General features: G+C 40.4%; 1 protein-coding gene across 12 annotated transcripts in view; it reads left to right on the forward strand.

Annotated features, from left to right (window-relative positions):
* DGKI (diacylglycerol kinase iota) overlaps positions 1 to 17312 on the forward strand; it is a 367036-nt gene that overhangs the window by 172732 nt on the left and 176992 nt on the right. For 5 of the 12 annotated variants that reach the window (XM_036230852.1, XM_016122880.2, XM_036230855.1 and 2 more), the window contains exons 8-10: positions 1700 to 1816; positions 11918 to 11992; positions 12731 to 12829. In XM_036230852.1, the coding sequence (XP_036086745.1) occupies positions 1700 to 1816; positions 11918 to 11992; positions 12731 to 12829 (291 nt within the window). Of the gene's footprint in view, positions 1 to 1699; positions 1817 to 11523; positions 11647 to 11917; positions 11993 to 12730; positions 12830 to 17312 lie in introns of all 12 variants that reach the window. The other 7 variants (XM_036230859.1, XM_036230860.1, XM_036230862.1 and 4 more) reach the window with 3 other exon arrangements.

The following is a 17312-nucleotide window of genomic DNA, read 5'->3' on the forward strand; positions in this document are numbered from 1 at the left end:
TTTATTGCTGGTGCCATTAACCTTGACCGCTTGACGAAGGTGGTATTCGCAGTGTCTTCATCATCATAAAGTTACTAGGTTCCCCTTTCCAATGGATAAGTATTTGGGGGAAATATTTTGAGATTATGCTGATATCCTATTTTTCAAACTTTTGCCTACGAATTTTAGCATTCGTTAGTGGATTTCTTTTTACAATTTATTTAACTTTTTTTTTATTTTTAAGGTTGATAAACTTTATTTTTCAGAGCAGTTTTAGGTTCACAGCAAAATTCAATAGACAGTAGGGAGACTTCCCACCATCCTCTGTTTTTACGCAATCACACATTCCCCCACTGTCAACATCCCACAAGAAAAACGCTTTTTAAAGGATATTTCTCTGGTATATCAAATTGTTTGCAGCTCACAAATAATTGATATTTGGGGAATTATTGTTTTATGAAATTGTATTTCATAGTTAATTAACTGACTTAGTAATTAGCCACTGGATCATGTCAGATCTTGAAGATACGCGAAAATGAAGACGAACCTTCCTCGTGTGATGTAACTGGGGTGGCCATATTTGCCAGTTTTCCTGAGACAGTTCTAATTTATATCTTTTGTTCCAACATAATTATTATTAACAGTGCTCCCTTTCACTTTCAAATTTCTTCCAGTTAAGATGATAAATTATGTGGTCACATTAAGTATAATCCAAGTAGAAACTGATGTTAAATCTTTAAAAATCACTATGATTAAATCTTTAAGGCTTATAATTATTGGGTAACGTGGATTTCATGTTTATTAGAAAAGAAATATTACCACATATCATTATCAGTTTCCTGCCACCCAAAAGATGATCGAAAATGTTATTGGCCTAAGGTCGCTGGGTATGGAGTCAAGCCCCAATGCTGGGGTATCGTTATGATCATCGGTCTACATTTACTGCTTTCCTTTAAAAAAAAGAAAAAGGACTTTAGACTAACCAATCGTAATAGGGGCATTATATCTTTTAGTTCCTCGACTAACACAGAAGTGGCAATCTCTTTGTTCTTGGATTGACAACTCTCTAGAAGAGACTTCTTGCTTCTTTCCTGGGTCCCCTAAACCTGGGAAGGATTTAAATCCAGGGGTAGAGAAATGGAGAGACGAACGGCAGAGCCCTGCCTTTCTGCTCATCTTCACTTCCCCTCAAACGTTATCCCAAGTCGACCAAGCCTGTGGCCAGCGCGAGTCAAGTGACACAAGTATGCGCAAAGTTGAGATTAATTCTCATATCTTTAGATAAATGTCCTTTTAAAAGGTTATAAAGTTTCGGCTGGCCTTGTTCTACAAGATTGATTTCTGGTTCTCAATTCGTAAAGCGGAATGGATTGGAAATCTGGTCTCTGAGCTGCTAGGCTGGTTGGGCAGTGATAAAGAGTGTGTTTCTTCTCTGTGTGTGTACGTGCCTGTGTGTGTTTGTGTGTTTGTGTATGTGCCTGCATGTGTGTGCGTGAGTGCGTGCCTGTGTGCCTGTGTGTGTATGCCTGAGTGTGCGTGTGAGTATGTGCTCGTGTGCATGTGCGTATGTGCCTGTGTGTGCATGTGCGTGTGCACGTGTGTCTGCGTGTGTGCGCGTGCCTGAGCGTGCATGCACGAGCGTGTGCACAGGGACTTATTCTCCCTCACCGCAGCATTGCCCTTTGCTCGGAATTGTTGATCGGCCTGTTTTTCTCTTCAGTTTCACAATAAGGTGACCTGCTTCATGTTGCATCACATCGAGGAACCCTGCTCCCTGGGGGCTCACGCGGCTGTCATTGTCCCACCGACCTGGATCATTAAGGTGAAGAAACCTCAGGTAACTGCTGGGCCCCTGGTGCTGCTGGAACAGTGCAGAGGCCAAGTACCTGCTGCTTCTGGCTTTTCTCGCCCTGACGAGTCTCGGGGTTCCTCCGATCTCCGCTCTCTCTTCCCCGCGACCCCGCGCTTACCTTCCCCGGTCCATCCCATCAGCCCATCACTTTACTGCGTTGGGCTCTCTCATGGAACCAGCCTCCTCTTCAAAAGAAATCGAAGTTCCGCAGCAGGAATGTTTTCTACCCCATTCCTGTGTTTCGGGTGTTCTCTTGGGGTGCTCTCCTGACTTCCTCAAGTACAGTGGAGGGTGCAGCTGATTCCCATACACCTCTCTTCTCTTCCAGCCTGGGCACCCCCAGGGAGTGAGTGTGAGGGCAGACTGTGCAGGCTTCAGAGTGCCGCCATTTCCACCCTGCCCTGCAGGCTGTGGGGCACGACCTTCTTAAACATTCGAGGCCTGCACAGAGAGCAACACTCTTTCCTTAAGGCAAAGGAGAATTTGTGCTCTTAATGCCTGATCTCATATTGTAGACAGTCCTCACCGTATTTTCTGCCCTACTGCTACAATGTCCTGGGACACCTCGGTGGTTTCTCAACAAAGGCATGATCTTTAATAGAAAAATTTCCACCTTGTACTTGCTATACATCTTAGACAGTTAGCTCCAAGTTACGGGATGGCAGACTTTTAACGCTACGAGATCATACCTCCTTTAGGAAGTGTTATTGAATGTAGTATCTTTAATAGATATGACAGCCCATTTTTATTTTTTACATGGTCTCTCCAAAATCATCATATAGTTATTCTCATTGACTCAGTTTTATTTAAAAACTTGGATCAGGGACACTGTTTTGTTTTGAGTGTTTTATATAAAGTTAGGCTCAGTGGATGAGTCACATTTGGGAATAATCTTATAATCTATGGGAGTCCTTGTGAAATTCTTTTTCAAAGGGAAGTACAGTATCTCTACATTAGAAAATAGGAATCTAGTCCTTTCATCTTGCATTTTAGAGCTGACTGCCAGGAGATGTTAATGAGTTGCCCAAGGCAAGGAAACAGAGCAACTTGAAGTACCCCATCTGAAATTCAAGTGTATTGATTTCCAATTTAGTGTTATTTTAAAATCTCTTAAACGTTTTTACTTCTTTGTGTGTTTCTTCCTCTAAAACTCAATCATCTCTCCATGAGCTTTATATTAAGTATTCAGTTAAAATCAGCATCTTTTCATCGAAAACCTCGATGGTACCAGGAAGACCTCTGGCATGGTGAGGTAACACATGATCCTTGCTCTGAATAGCCATGCCACACGTTATTGTAAGGAAAGATCAGCAAGAACTTCATTAGGGAGGTGGGTTTTAGTCTGCTTCCTAAAGATGGCTGGGGTTTAGATCAGTGAAGAAGAGAGGAAATAGCAAGCAGGAGAAAGACATGAGCAGGGCACTGGGCCCAAAATTATTTTCATGGACCTGAGGCTAGCTGGACTGCAGTGGAAAGTTCACACAGGGGCTGTGTGGGAGAGGAGGGTGAGGTCGCTCAGGCCTGGCTTGGGGAGAGTTTTTCATACATGCAAACTTTATCTTCTTAAGCCAAGGCGCAATAATAGAGTAACATTTTTATTTTAGAAGGAAACAACTAACATGGATGTGTAGGATGAAGACCTAGTGGTAAGAAGTTTTAGAAGACTGGAGATAGACCAGTTAGGAAAATTAGAAGATGAATGATACCGCTTTGCAGGGGAATTGTAAGTTTACTTTTCTAAACTTTAAACATCTTCTCGTTATGGAAATTTTAAGCAAGTGAACAGAGAGAGAGATTATAATGAATTCCTCTATAACCATGAATTTTTCTGTCATCGTTATTTCATTTATCCCCTGCCATGCCATAATCTCCATTTCTTAATTACATCTTTTATTTTGAGATTTCCATGCAGTTGTAAGAAGTGATAAAGAGAGATCCCCTGTCCCCTTTTCAAATTTTCCCCTCATGGTAATACCTTGTAGTATGGTAGCACAATATGTCAAACCCAGACGTCGACATTGATTCAGCCAAGATACAGAGCAGTCTGTTACCATGAGTATCCCTCATGCTGTTTTTTCTTAGCCATGTCCATTTTTTTCCCTGATATCCCTATCTATCTGCTCTGTCTTCCTGGAAGTGGAAATCTTCCCTGTTCTTTTCATTGACCTAGAGGGTTTTTAAGCAAATCTTAGCATATCATTAAATCTGTAGATACATCATTTTGCTTCTCTAAAATATGACATTTTAGGAAGACAACCACATACTATTACCTCACCCATCAAAATTATTAATTTCTTAAAATATTTCCTGATTGTATCAAATATATATTTTTACAGTGACTTTTTTTTTTTCAAATCAGGATCCAAAGTCCACAACTGCCTTTTGGTTGACATACCTCTTAAGTCTCTCTTAATCAACTATAATCTCATCTCTCACTTTTCATGCCGTGTATTTATTGCATAAATTAGGTTACTTTACCTGTAGTTTCTCATATTTTTATTCTGGCTGATTATATCCTCATTTGGTTTTAAAATTATTTCCCTTACAGACCATATATTTTTTTAATAAAATAATATTTAGATATGTAGGCTCAGATTCGTGTTTATTTATTTAATTTTTTTTTGGCAAAAGGACTACATGTATGGGCGAGGGCGTGTGTTTTTATGGTGTTGCTTTCAAAGGAACATTTTATTGGGTTGTTTAATTTTAGCAATGTTAAGATTGATTAGTGAGCTCAGGAACTATTATCCTAATCCATGGATCATACAGTTGTCCATCAGCCTTTCGCCCATTGTTTTATCTAGTAAATATTATTACCTAAATTTGTTATATCATTGGGCTTGCCAAAGAGTTATTTTCAAGTTTCACTCTTCATTTTTCAGCTGTGATTTTTCCAGAGATAAACATTTTTTTTTTTAATACCAGCAAATACACGACAGATGCTTGAGTATTTGCTTTCATTTGGAAATTTTAAGAATAATAAATTGATACCTTAACAAGTTTTATTAGGTGACTAAGAGTGGTGGTGTTGGTAGTGCTGGTTGTTTCGAGAGTGCCATGAGGAATCATGAACTTACACCATCATGTGATATATATGACGCATGATGCGTTTCAATCACTGGCATCCTTACTCTTTTTATATTCATGCGTTCCATCTTCAGCCAGTTAGAACCTCTTCCAGGTGGCTTCTGTCTCCATTTTTTAGGAGGCATGATGTTTTTGATAGTATCTTTGGTTTTGATGAGAATACCATGTACCAGGCTCATCTTGTGCATTTCCTGTCCACACCTGGAACCAGTCATTTCTCTAAAGAGTCTTGGTTACTTTTAATGGGCAATGGTATTTACAGTTCACAATCTGAATGCTGTAGTCCAGATGTTTTTCGTTATGCACCTTTTTATCGTCTTCTATTTTTCAGGATATTGTAATAAAAAGAATAAAGAGAGCTTACATTTTTATGTTAGGAAATAATTTGAGTGCTTGATCTTCAGTATCTCATTTTATTATCATAGTACCCTATGAGGCAAGTATTCTGTCATTCCCACCTTAAGGCTTAGGAAATGAAGAATATAGAACTCAAATATTTATTTGAGTCCATATAGTTATGAAATAGTTTAAGGGGCATTTGAACCCAGGAATTCTAATTCTGGAAATGAAGCTTTTAATGGTATGCCATTCTGCTCACTTCCTATAGCAAGCCTTGCTCAATCAGATGTCACAAATGACTTACACTCTTCTGTTTTGGCTTCTCGTCTGCGAGTACCTCATTCGCAGGGTTTTCGTGAGGACTAATGAGCTAAAAAAACAAAATAGGTAAAGTATGTAGAATAGCCCCTGGCTCATTATAAATTCTTGGTAAACGTTAGCTCCTGTCATTTTCCTTCTTCTTGACTTTGAAGAGTGCAGGGTATTGAGCAAAGCTGTCAATCAACAGATGAAAACATTGGACGGTCGCGTAGGAGTCAGGACAGACGTTATTGATCCCTGAGCCCTCTGTATTACAATGAAAGAGGATGGAAAGCGGATGAGATTTCTAATGAGAGTAGAAAGAGACAGAATAGAGGCCACAACCTGCCGTCTAGTCTGCTCCCAGGTGCACCTCTAAACACTACAGTAACTGTTGTATTTTACAAGTTTGCTAGCTTGACGCCTATTCCATGGCAGAGAGCAAAGTCCATTCATTTGTGGAATAAAAGGATGGAAGAAGACTGGGTGAGCATCCACACTCAGACAGTGGAAGGAGGAAGGGAATCCTGCACAGGCTATGATGGCACAGAGTTTCATTATTAAAAATGGGAAGAAAAATAGGGTCATAATCAATGTTAAATTCTGTGAACAGCAAAAAAAAAATAACAAGGATTGAGAAAAGTCCTTGTGTTTGGGACCAGATCATTAATTACAATTGAGATCGTAGTTTGTAGAGTGTGGGGTATGGGTGAAAACCTATTAGCGCTCATGTGGAAACAGTAAGATTAGAATTCATTGGAGACCTTGGAAAATGATAGAATTTGGAAGGTAGATAGAGAAAGCAAATAACATGTTTCCCCAACTTTCTGAATTTTTATATCTATCTATCTTTCTATCTAGATCTATATTTTTCTCTCTCTATATCTCTCTATAGATATATACACACGTATATGTATTTTCCACACAGCTATATATATTTCTATATTCTATGATGCTGCTTAAAAATATGCTAAAAGAGATAATCTTAACAGTGTTAAGGAAACATTTACTTAGTTAACCGCACTCAAAGATGGTGTTATAGGCAGTGGGAGGTCCAAAGATGAATCAGATATTCATCTGATGTCCAGCAAGGGCGTGCTCTCCAGTGGGGGGAGTAGACACATCAACCTAAATCTGGGAAGCGCATTTGTGGATTTGGGAAGGGCAGCTCAGCCACATAGCGGCCTTGGGTTATCTGGGAAGGTGCGCCTCTTTGATCAGTGTGCATCTTGTAGGAGAGATACTCAAAGCGTGGCGAGAAGGGACCAGACAGGTCGGCTAAATCACCAACAACGGTCAGCGAGAAGCCTACATGTCTAAGGCAGAGAATGCCCCTCACGATGCAGAAACCCAGTGGAAACGTGAAGTGAGGTTGAGGACAGTTTCAGCTGTGGAGATCGGTGTGGGCCAGATGGGAAATACGTCATTCGGGCTCGGTCTTGAAGAACGTGCAGGACGTGTCATGGAGAAGAGGGATGAGGAAGGGCAGCGCAGGTTCCTAGGACATAGCGAGAGCAGTAGTAAGATGGAGCACCGTGTAGTCAGCTTTGTTTGTGATGTTTGTGTCTCAAAAAGTGACTCTAGAGTGGAGGAGTAAAGGAAATCAACTTGGATGTAAAATGGTCAGGAAAAATGGGTTGTAAAGAGCTGGAACCAAACCACGTACCATCCTTCTCTGTTAGACAATGGCTGGTTCTGAATGGGTAATTACTTCAAAACCAGTTGTGGAATGGGGAGCTGTGTGACACCCCGGTGGTAAGGAGAATGAGGGCTGTCTGGACGATTTCCGGGTTTCATCACCAAATTATTTAGAGAGACCTAGAAGTAAAATATAATAGAAGGTAGGTGACTTTAAGGATTTAAAAGAAAACCAAATTTTAAGATCAAGCCTGAATCTGTTGATATATTTGAAGTCAAAGTTATGTTTAATGTTACAAATGTCAGTTTTTCTCTTCTACACTAAAATGGTAAAGGACGATATTTTGATTAGATAAATAAGGTGAAGATGTAAAGATGTTCAAATACTAGTGTAAGTGCTTTGGCTAAAGGAACAAGACCTGTGTTATGTGAATATTTTGTGGGGTCAACTTATAGGAGACTAGAGGTGTGTGTGTTTAATGAATGCCATCATTCTACACAGTGCTCTAAAACTTACCTTTCCTAGTGAAAAAATAATAATCTTGGAGAAAAGTCTGAATTCATACATAGAGATTTAACTCATTTTTAAATAACTGTATGTATTTTATACTATGGAAATATTAGTTTATTTAGCCAACTCCCTACTGATGGATATTTACATTGTTTCCAGTGGTCTTCTTATAAAAGGGACACGATCAACTCTTTCCGAGCCTCGTATGGGCTTTTTTCATGCTAGTCCTTTCTTATTTCTTATGATTAGATATCTAAAATGCAAGAGACATAATATATAATAGCAATGACCAACAATATTCCTCAAAATTGTCCAAGTTCTTTCTTTTGATCTGCTCTAAAGGTTGAGTAATACTTGCTGCGATTTAGCCAAATATGCCCGAGAAGCTGCCGAGACCCAGTCCATAACTTGTGGAATGAGTTTTCTTTGTTCTTCTGCCTGCCTCTCCTCAAAACACCCTTTGTCCCAGTGGTGCAGCTGGATGAGGGCAGTGAGAACGCTCTTCGACAAAGGCCGTGATTCTCCCTCTCACTATCTGTCAGAGTTTTGTCCAGCATACGATAGCTGAAGGCTTCATTTGAGATGATGAAATGAGATATCCTCTCTTCAGATCTGTTCTTATAACCAGTCCTTGCAATCCCACAACCTGGAAAAAGTTCTCAAGAGCAATACGAGGGAATTAGGTTTCATTCATGGTAGGAGTGATTCACCCCTCGCATTTCTTAACAGCCCAGGAAGGAGTCATACTGTGATAAAGATTTCGTTGATAGGATTATTTCTGTGGCAAGGTAAGACTGTCCCAATACCTGGTACAAGAAAACAAAAAAGCCTTTACTCTTTTACTAGGATTTTAACAAAAGAGTTGGCACACAATGGATAAGGGGTGAATGCGTTGGAATCAGAAGCATGCAAACATCCACATGAGGGCTCAATGTTTCACTGACTTGATAGTGTTGAACTTGCTTGCCAAGTGAACCCTTTGGGTCATGAGTTAGCCGCCTTTGACAACAGGGATGCTTTGTTTTAGAACACAGGACCAGCATTACAGGTTTCTTGAATATATCACCAACAATTCTACACAATAACGTCCTGATAAAATTTTCATGTTCTTGAAAGGTATATTTAACTCTCACAATAATACTGACCCGGGCAGGGTAAGGAATACTGTATTTAGTAAAGCAAGGTGACTCGTCTTGTCACACATGGGTGGACCACAACCCCAATCTGCCTTCACATCCATCGGTTCCTCATTGAATTGTGCTGCCTTCTAAAAGAAGCTATATATTGAGACAGAGATACATATTTACCCATGAACAGAAGGAAGCCTCAGGAATTGTGAGGTGTGCTGTGAAATTCCATACTGCTTATCTTTTGCTATTTGCCTATCCGTAGGGCTGTAAGCTTACTCAGAGCTCAAATAGAAGCGTCCAGGTACTGTAAGTCAACCACTGCTTGAGCTTTGCCCCTGGTTCTGTGAGATGAAGAAGCCTCAGATGCATTTGGCTCGGTGAGGCTCAGAAGCACTTGTATTTGCTACATCTGTGTTTTCAAAAAAGCTGTTTTGTGTGTCTGTTCCCTATTAGAGTTGAGTTCCTTGCCTGCTCTGTTTTCAGACATCAAGCCTTATTTTGGTGTGTTTTTTCTAACTCTCTGTTTCCCGAACGTGCCTGATAGTCAGACTCACTGGAAGAACTCTGATTTCTATGATCAGGCAAGTTTAGGAGACACTCTTAGCCTGATCCATTAGACCTTTCTCTTGGAGTTTAATTATCGAATCCTGTCAAGAACCGAGAGCCATAGTGCATTTCTACAAGCACTTGGAGTGCATCCCGCATTGCTCTTGGCAGTCAATGAACTAAAACAACAAAAAAATTAGGAGTCAGGCACTCCACTCTCTAAGGATTCTTTCCAAAATCAGGAAAGACTCAGTAAGTGTTGTAAATTTTAATAATATTGATTCATTATTTCAACAATGATTTGAGTGCATACTATGTGCCAGGCATTTGTGCTAGGTGCTGGGGATATACAGCTGTGAACGAGGCAACTAACATTAATGGAAGTCCTTGTCATGGGATGGATATCAAGCTAACAGCTTCACATACTTTTTCTCGTTTAAACTTCACAACTCTTCTGTGAGGTAGGTATTAATCACCTTCGTTTTAAAATTAAGAAACTGTTATTTCAAAAGTTTGACTGACTTTGCCAAAGTCACAGATCTAGGATACAGGGGTATCTGGAATTCACAGCCAGTCTGTCAGATGCCACAGCTCAAGGTCATTACCCCATAGAGCTTCTGCTTTAGTATAAAATATATGTCTCTTCACTCCCCTCTTTCTACTTCAGACAGAGGTTCTCAACCCTGGCTACATGTTAGAATTGTCCAGGGAGCTTTTTAAAAAGTATCTTGGCCTGGGTTTTACTCCAAGCAAATTAAATAAGAATATTTGTTGGGGCCCAGGTATCAGCATTTTAAAAAAACTCTCTGGGTAAGGCTAATGTGCACTGATGGCCGAGAACCACTCAGCATCATTAATTGACCTCAGATAGATACTGCCTCTGCCAGCCTAATAGTTTCTAGCATTCTTCAAGGATCATTAGGCTCATTAAATGTTTAAAGACTCCAAATTATTTTTTCCCTTTTAAACAAACTGAAAGTAGCCAAAATATAGCAAATACTTTAATAATGCAGAAGTTGCCCCAAAGAGTGGTATGATAATAGGTCCATGTAAAGAAGAATTCGAAACCTTGGGGGATCTCTCTGCAGGGGTAGCGTAGTCCAGAATGAGTGATGAGAAATAAGCTGGAGCCTAAAACACCCGTGAGCTTCTGGGTCTCTCTTTCTTGGTGGGACTCAGAGAACCCGAGGCTCTTTTAACGTGATGAGAGAAGAAAACCTTGAGACAGATGGTGGTTCGAGAAAGTGTCCTTCATCATTCATGGGCACAGGCCATAAGTCGACTTAATTTTTTCAAGGTCCCAATGAAAGTAAAATAAAAATTAAATAGTTTTAACTTTGCTAGCTTGGATGCATTAATGTAGGTACTCTAGACTAAGATTTACTTTGAATGTTCTAAGAAAAAATACCTTAAATAGTAGAAGAATAGATATCTAAGTTCCGTCAAGCTGTTTGAAAACCCTTAACTGCTCAAACGATGCATGCGTATGTACTTCTATAAACTTTTAAGTTAAGAATTCCGCATTTCAGGCTTTCACCACTTTGTTAAACATGTATGACGTGGTAGTCATATCTTGCCTTTGTGAAGATGACAATCTAATTAGTTATTGACTCTCCGCTAATTCAATCTGGTTTTGCTTGTCTTTGGCAAATGCGCTGTGACTGTCCCCCTGAGGGAGGTTCTTCTCAAAGCATCTATATCAAATATTAAGAGTAAATGGTTAGTTTGAAGTAATCACAGAGTTACAGTTCATAAGATCCCCAGAAAGAGAGAGACAGGGAAAGTAAATTTGGAGTCACTGTGCTTCAACAAGTTAGAGGCACTTGGGTGAGAAGAAAAAATGAAGGCTACCAGGGGAGGAAGACTTTTTAAACCAAGAGGTCTTCAGAAAGGGGGCGGGGCAGAGAGAATGACTGCTACTCTATTATGAGTAACTGAAGGTCGAGTCTTATCTCCGCATTTTAAAACTCAACCGTCAATGCTGAGAGGATAGTTGGATCATAAAGTTCCATTGAGTCATTTTATGACCATTACTTAAAACAGTCATTACCAGAAAAATAAAAAAATAAAAAAAAATAAACAGTGGAAAAAAAATAAAGAAAAACATGAAAAATGGCCTCCTTTTTTACATTTCCACATAGGTGATCTCCATACCAGGAGATGAACTTGAACTTGGTTGGGCGGGAGACGGACCTGGTTGGGCGGGAGACTGGAGCCCCTCAGAGAATTTGGGATTCTTCCATTTTTACTGGGAGGGTTGGCAGGTATAACATGTGTTGTTATGTGAGTCCATGAGAGCCTCCAGGGTTCTAACTCCCTGCCTCTCCGTGTGGTGGGGAGTCGGTCGCTCGCTCGGAAGCACCCGACTGGTTTCTGTCTGTGGCTTACCCATGAACAGTGGCTTGGAAGTGTCAAAGCATGAGAAGCATGCGGTCGAACAGCATGAACTGCCATCACCTTCTACCTGGTTCTGCATGGGAAAGCTCGCGGGGACCGTCCGCCCGCCAGGCTCAGGTCTCACCTTCTTCCCCACAGAACTCTCTGAAGGCCTCCAATCGGAAGAAGAAGAGAACGAGCTTTAAAAGGAAAGCCAGTAAAAGAGGATCTGAAGTGAGTGTTTTGACGAACTACACCCTCCTTTCCAGAGCCTCCTCTGTCTGACGTGGTCCGGCTCAAATGCATTGTTTTGATATAACTCCTACCACTGTTTTCTCCTTTACCGTAATCTAACCACACTGGAATTCTCTATATACATATAGAGAATGTGTGTGTGTGTGTGTGTGTGTGTGTGTGTAAATAGATATCTATCTATCTAGATATCTATCTATCTAGATATCTATCTATCTCTATCTAGATATATATCTATCTATATCTAGATAGATAGATAGATATCTATTTATACACACACATATCTAGATAGAGATAGATAGATAGATAGATAGAGATAGATAGATAGATGGATAGATAGATAGATAGATAGATAGATAGATAGATAGATATTTTCAATGTAACCCCCTGCCTCTTCGCAGAGAATTCGCACTAGTCTGTGGAAGTATCATCCCAAAGATGATGAAGAGGAGGAATAAGAGCTAACATGTCTAGAATGCTTAGAGTGTATGGAATAAAACCAAAAGTATGGCTTAATTGTTAGGGGCAAACAATAGCTTGAGACACTTCTAGGCTTTATATGGCATGTCCTATTAAGAGTAAGCCCAGTGCAACAAGTCACATCTTTCATTTTTTATTTTTTGCAAGGGCGGGGGGTGGTGCTAGTCACTTCTCACTCCCATGGTGTCGGGGCTGCCTTTCAAGTCGTTACGTCTCAACGGTGCTGCTTTCTTCCCTCAGCAGGAAAACAAAGGCCGTCCCTTTGTGATAAAACCAGTCTCCTCTCCTCTCATGAAACCCTTGCTTGTGTTCGTGAACCCCAAGAGTGGCGGCAACCAGGTGAGTCATTTTTCATGAGTTTAACCCAGAAACTGCAATGCGTTCTCGAAAACACAGGATTCCCAGCATCAGTTAAAATAGCGCCGCCTAGGACCCGAAGCAGTGGAAGACAACCAGCTTCTGAGGGACAAAGTCACTGACAGCCTTGTACGTTACAGGGCTGGGCGAAGCCTGGAGGTTGTATGATTTGTCCCTCCGCTTCCACAGATGACCATGGCAGACGCATGCAGAAACTTGACCACCGACACATTCCTCATCAATTCTCAAGAAAGGTCATTCCACAATCTCTCTTAGTTAATACGTTTCAGGGTTTCCTAACTCCTAGAGTTAGGAAGCCCTTTATGAACTTATTTGTATGTCCTCCTGTTGTAATTTAGACCTGGTGACTTTTGTTACTATCCTCAGAGGAAAGAGAGAACGAGGATTCATCATCCATGATAATGACGAACAAGCACCACCAATGCTATCAAACTGATTAAAAAAAAAAAAAAACAGATTTTGTTTGCTCCTCGCTCAAATCCGATGATGTGATTAGTATTAACTTCATCTGAGAATAAAGAAATAGCCTTAGAAAACTTAAGATTAGTGACATACCTAAAGTACCACAGCTTTGTGAAGGACAAAGAGCTGGAGTCCAGGTCTTTATCTTTTCATCAAATTCCTCTTCCTGTTCTCTGAGCCTTCTTATCAACGCTCTTCTTTGGGTTTTGATTTTCTCTTATTTTCATGTGAGATTGGATGACAAAACGTTTTCTGTGTACACTTTGAGACAACATTCCTTGACGTTTCACGCTACACAACTTAAAGATTTGAAACCGTTTAGTCACCCCATAGAAAGTGGGGGGTCATATAATTAGAATTAACCCAGTAGTCCAACACGATGTTCTTATTACTACAGATAATGGATCTTTTCCAGAATGCATTGATTATGGTGAAACTTCTTTTATGGGAGCTTATAACAAAGAAAATATTATTTCTCCTTTCTTCTTCCTTTTTTTTCTTTCAAAATTCTTGATAATTTGCTGTTAAAACTCTCTATTAGCACTGTAGAGAACGGGGTAAAGAAATGTGTTATAAGGAAGTAAATAATCTACTTTGAACCTTCCACTTTTTTGAGTTGCTGAGTGATCTTCACGTGGTGATGGTGGGGGGTCCCTCAACCTGCAGAGGTGCCTCTCAGGAGCAACATGCAGTTTGCCCTGAACCATACCCCGCACACCCCCCAGCTCTGGTCTCCTAAAGCCTGACGAGGGGTGGGCTGTGGTTGGGGACCATGGAATGGAGCAAAGCTAATGTCATTGACTCCATGATTTTGGCCGCCTGAGCACCACATGCTAATTAATGCCAAATGTATTTTATTATGACAGCCATTATATAAAGTCATTATAAGCTTCTTTGTCTAGGACATGCAGAAGCTTGTAGGTGATCCCTGCCTTTGAGGAGCAGATAGTTCAGTAAAGATACGGCCCAATCCTATTCTAATCTCTATAAATTATTAATGATGGGGACTTCAGGGATGATCTAACGTTGCTTCCTATTTCACTAAATAGAAAACAGCAGAAGAAACTTAAGTGGATTTTCTAAGGACATCTTGTTTGTTAATGACGCAAAAGTGTCAAATGGGAAAAATAATTTCAAACGCCATTAACTATATGTGAGTTCTAAATCGAATGGATCAGACCACAAGTGCTACCGAATTTTAGAGGCCAGCAGTGACTTGGGAGTGATAAGGAAATGGTGCCATGGAAATAACTGGTCCTGCAGAGGAGAGAAGGCTGGAATAGTGCCCCTTTCCTTCTCTCTCCTGTGGCGACTTCCTGCTTATCCTTTAAGGCTCAATAGCACCTTCCCGAGCCATTTCTCAAAATGAATCTCCCTGAGCACCGTGCTCCCATAGGCCTCGGTACAATGCGAGGTGCGGCACAAGCGCTCTGTGAATGTCTGTCATACCCAGGCTGGCGCCTTTGAACGTCCGACTTCCAGTTCACGGCATATAGTAGTAAACAAATAATTGTATAATAAACAATACTCATAGAAGAACAAATGTCCTGGTGGAAATGATTCATTTTGAGGACAGTATGGTGAGTAGAATGTTCATGTTAAGTTATTAGAAATGTGATTAGGTAAAGATTGGAACGAACTGAGACCAGTGTCTTAAAACATGGCTGAGAATTTTGAATTTGGATGATGGAAACTAGTTCGTCGCTGTTTTAAGGTTTTTTTTGGTTTAAAAATATTTTATATTTTGAACAAAGGAGTAATATAACATAAGCATCTTTAAGAAAAATTAATTCGACATGCTGAGAATATATGTAAGTCAGGAGGCTGTTCACATAAACTTCAGCATAAATTAGACAGGTTGATAGGCCAACGGATAGAGAGATTGAGTAGATGGATGGGTGGGTGGGTGGATGGTTCATGGATGAATGAGTGGATGGTGACTGGGTCAGTGGACAGATGGACTAAATAGATGGACATGTGGATGGATGGATTGATGAATGAATGGAATATACAAAGGGAAGTAAAGCATTAAAATTTTACAGCAACTTACCTAGACAGTGGCTTTGTTATCCATGGGTTTTCAGGAATGGGAAGGATTATTTGGGGAAAGAGGTTGAGGCGTGTTAGAGGAATCTGAGATCGCAGTGAGATATTCAAATACAAAAAATACCCGGTTATTAGACACAAAAGACTTAATGACTTTGCTGTCATTTTATGCATTTTGGCTGGTGAATGTGTTGCCCTAATGATGTCACATCCAGAATATCTAAGATTCTCAGAAGTATGGCTAACCAAATAAAAATGGATATCACATAACTGAATTTCAGTATACTTGCTGTATAAAATAGAATTCTTAACTAAGCCTAATAAATCTGAAGAACATCGTCTCTAAGCACAGCGTGAAATGTCGAGAGAGCTGTAAAGAAACACAAACAGCTATGTACATATGATTAGAATCACTCGAACTGACTTCCAGCTGCTTAGTATATTTGTGTTCCCATCTTCCGTCTTAGGAAGGCTCAGCTTGATCCCCCGATTGTAGTGGGCAGGGAAGAGTCCTAATCTGAGATGGCCTCACTCCTGCTGGGACAAGCCTTTTCCCAAACCGTGTCTGTAATGTGCCCTTAACATTGCAGGTGAGGACAGATTCAGCCGTAGACGTGGGAGTCAGAGGGTGAATTAAGTCTTCCCCATCAGGCATAATGGAATCATAGGAAGGGAATTTCTCATTCCTCAGCCCCCTTGAATCCCGTTTCCTCCATACTTTCTATCCCTATCCTGAATGAGCCATAGTTGAGACAAAGTGAGGAAGGAAAAGAGAGACTGGCCGTGAAAACGAGGCAAGTGAACTCCTAGAAGGTGAAATTGGGAAGATGTACCCCTTCTCCTCCGAAGTTTCCCTTTCTGGAGTTTTCTGTGCTCAAAGCTTACATAGTGTGGAGCTCTGTTTGGAGAAGGGAGACTGTTCACATTTACCTACCTGATAGGCAGGTAACATGATCCACACATCATGTCATAAGAACCTTTGAAATACTCATCATAATTCTTCATTCAGAAATTTTCAGTATCAAGAAAATTCAGGAAACTTCAGTCCAAAATTATTGTTCTCTTCCAGGTAGATTCTGTTTGAACATGTGACTCTTACTCCCTTCCAGCTGGTCCAGTGGTTGTCAAATTTTTGTGTAAATAAAAAAACTCTGAGACACTTATTAAAATCTCCCTATTCCAGAAAATCTAATATGGTGGATGAGGCCCAGGAATGTCAACGTTTAGTGAGCATCTCAGGATATTCTGATGTGGGTGGTTTGTGGAACACTTACAGAAATGTTTTCAGAGTCATTTTGGGGTCTCTGAGGGTACCTGGGGCTTGTGTGGAGAACACAGCAGGTGAGAATTTGATAGATTTTTTTTTTTTTTTTTGCAAGGTGGGGAAGGGGAGAGTCAGAGAACAGCATCTTGGCTTGCCTTTATATCTTTAAGACTGCTCATCTCTTATCTTTGAGCAGTGATTCTCAACCCTTGCTGTACAGCAGAATAACCCGGGCAGCTTTTAAAACTCGGTGATGTCTTCCTCACCCCATACTAATTAAACAGACCGTGGGAGGGTAGGACCCCTTAACTGGCATAAACGCACCAGTTTATTTCTTTGCATAGCTAATGTTGAGAACGATGGACTTTTTTCTTAAGTGTTAACAAGCATGTGGATTGCTTGGGGATCATGTTAAAATGCAGATTTTGAGGAGTCAGGGAGTGGCCCTGAAATTCTGCTTTTCTAACAAGCCCACAGGTGGCGCTGTTGCTACTTCACTCTGCCATTCATAAAAAAACTACTTTGTTGTTGTTAAATCCCGATTCTTGCCTTTTAATTGAGTTATTCTGCTCATCTGCCTCTAGATATATAAAAAAAAACTCTTCTCCTTTTAGTTCTTGAAACTTAGGCTTTAAATTCAGAAGCAAAAAACGAACAAAAACCTTGTAGAGG

This window comes from Rousettus aegyptiacus, unplaced genomic scaffold (assembly GCF_014176215.1).
Source record: "Rousettus aegyptiacus isolate mRouAeg1 unplaced genomic scaffold, mRouAeg1.p scaffold_m13_p_13, whole genome shotgun sequence".
NCBI lineage: Eukaryota > Metazoa > Chordata > Mammalia > Chiroptera > Pteropodidae > Rousettus > Rousettus aegyptiacus.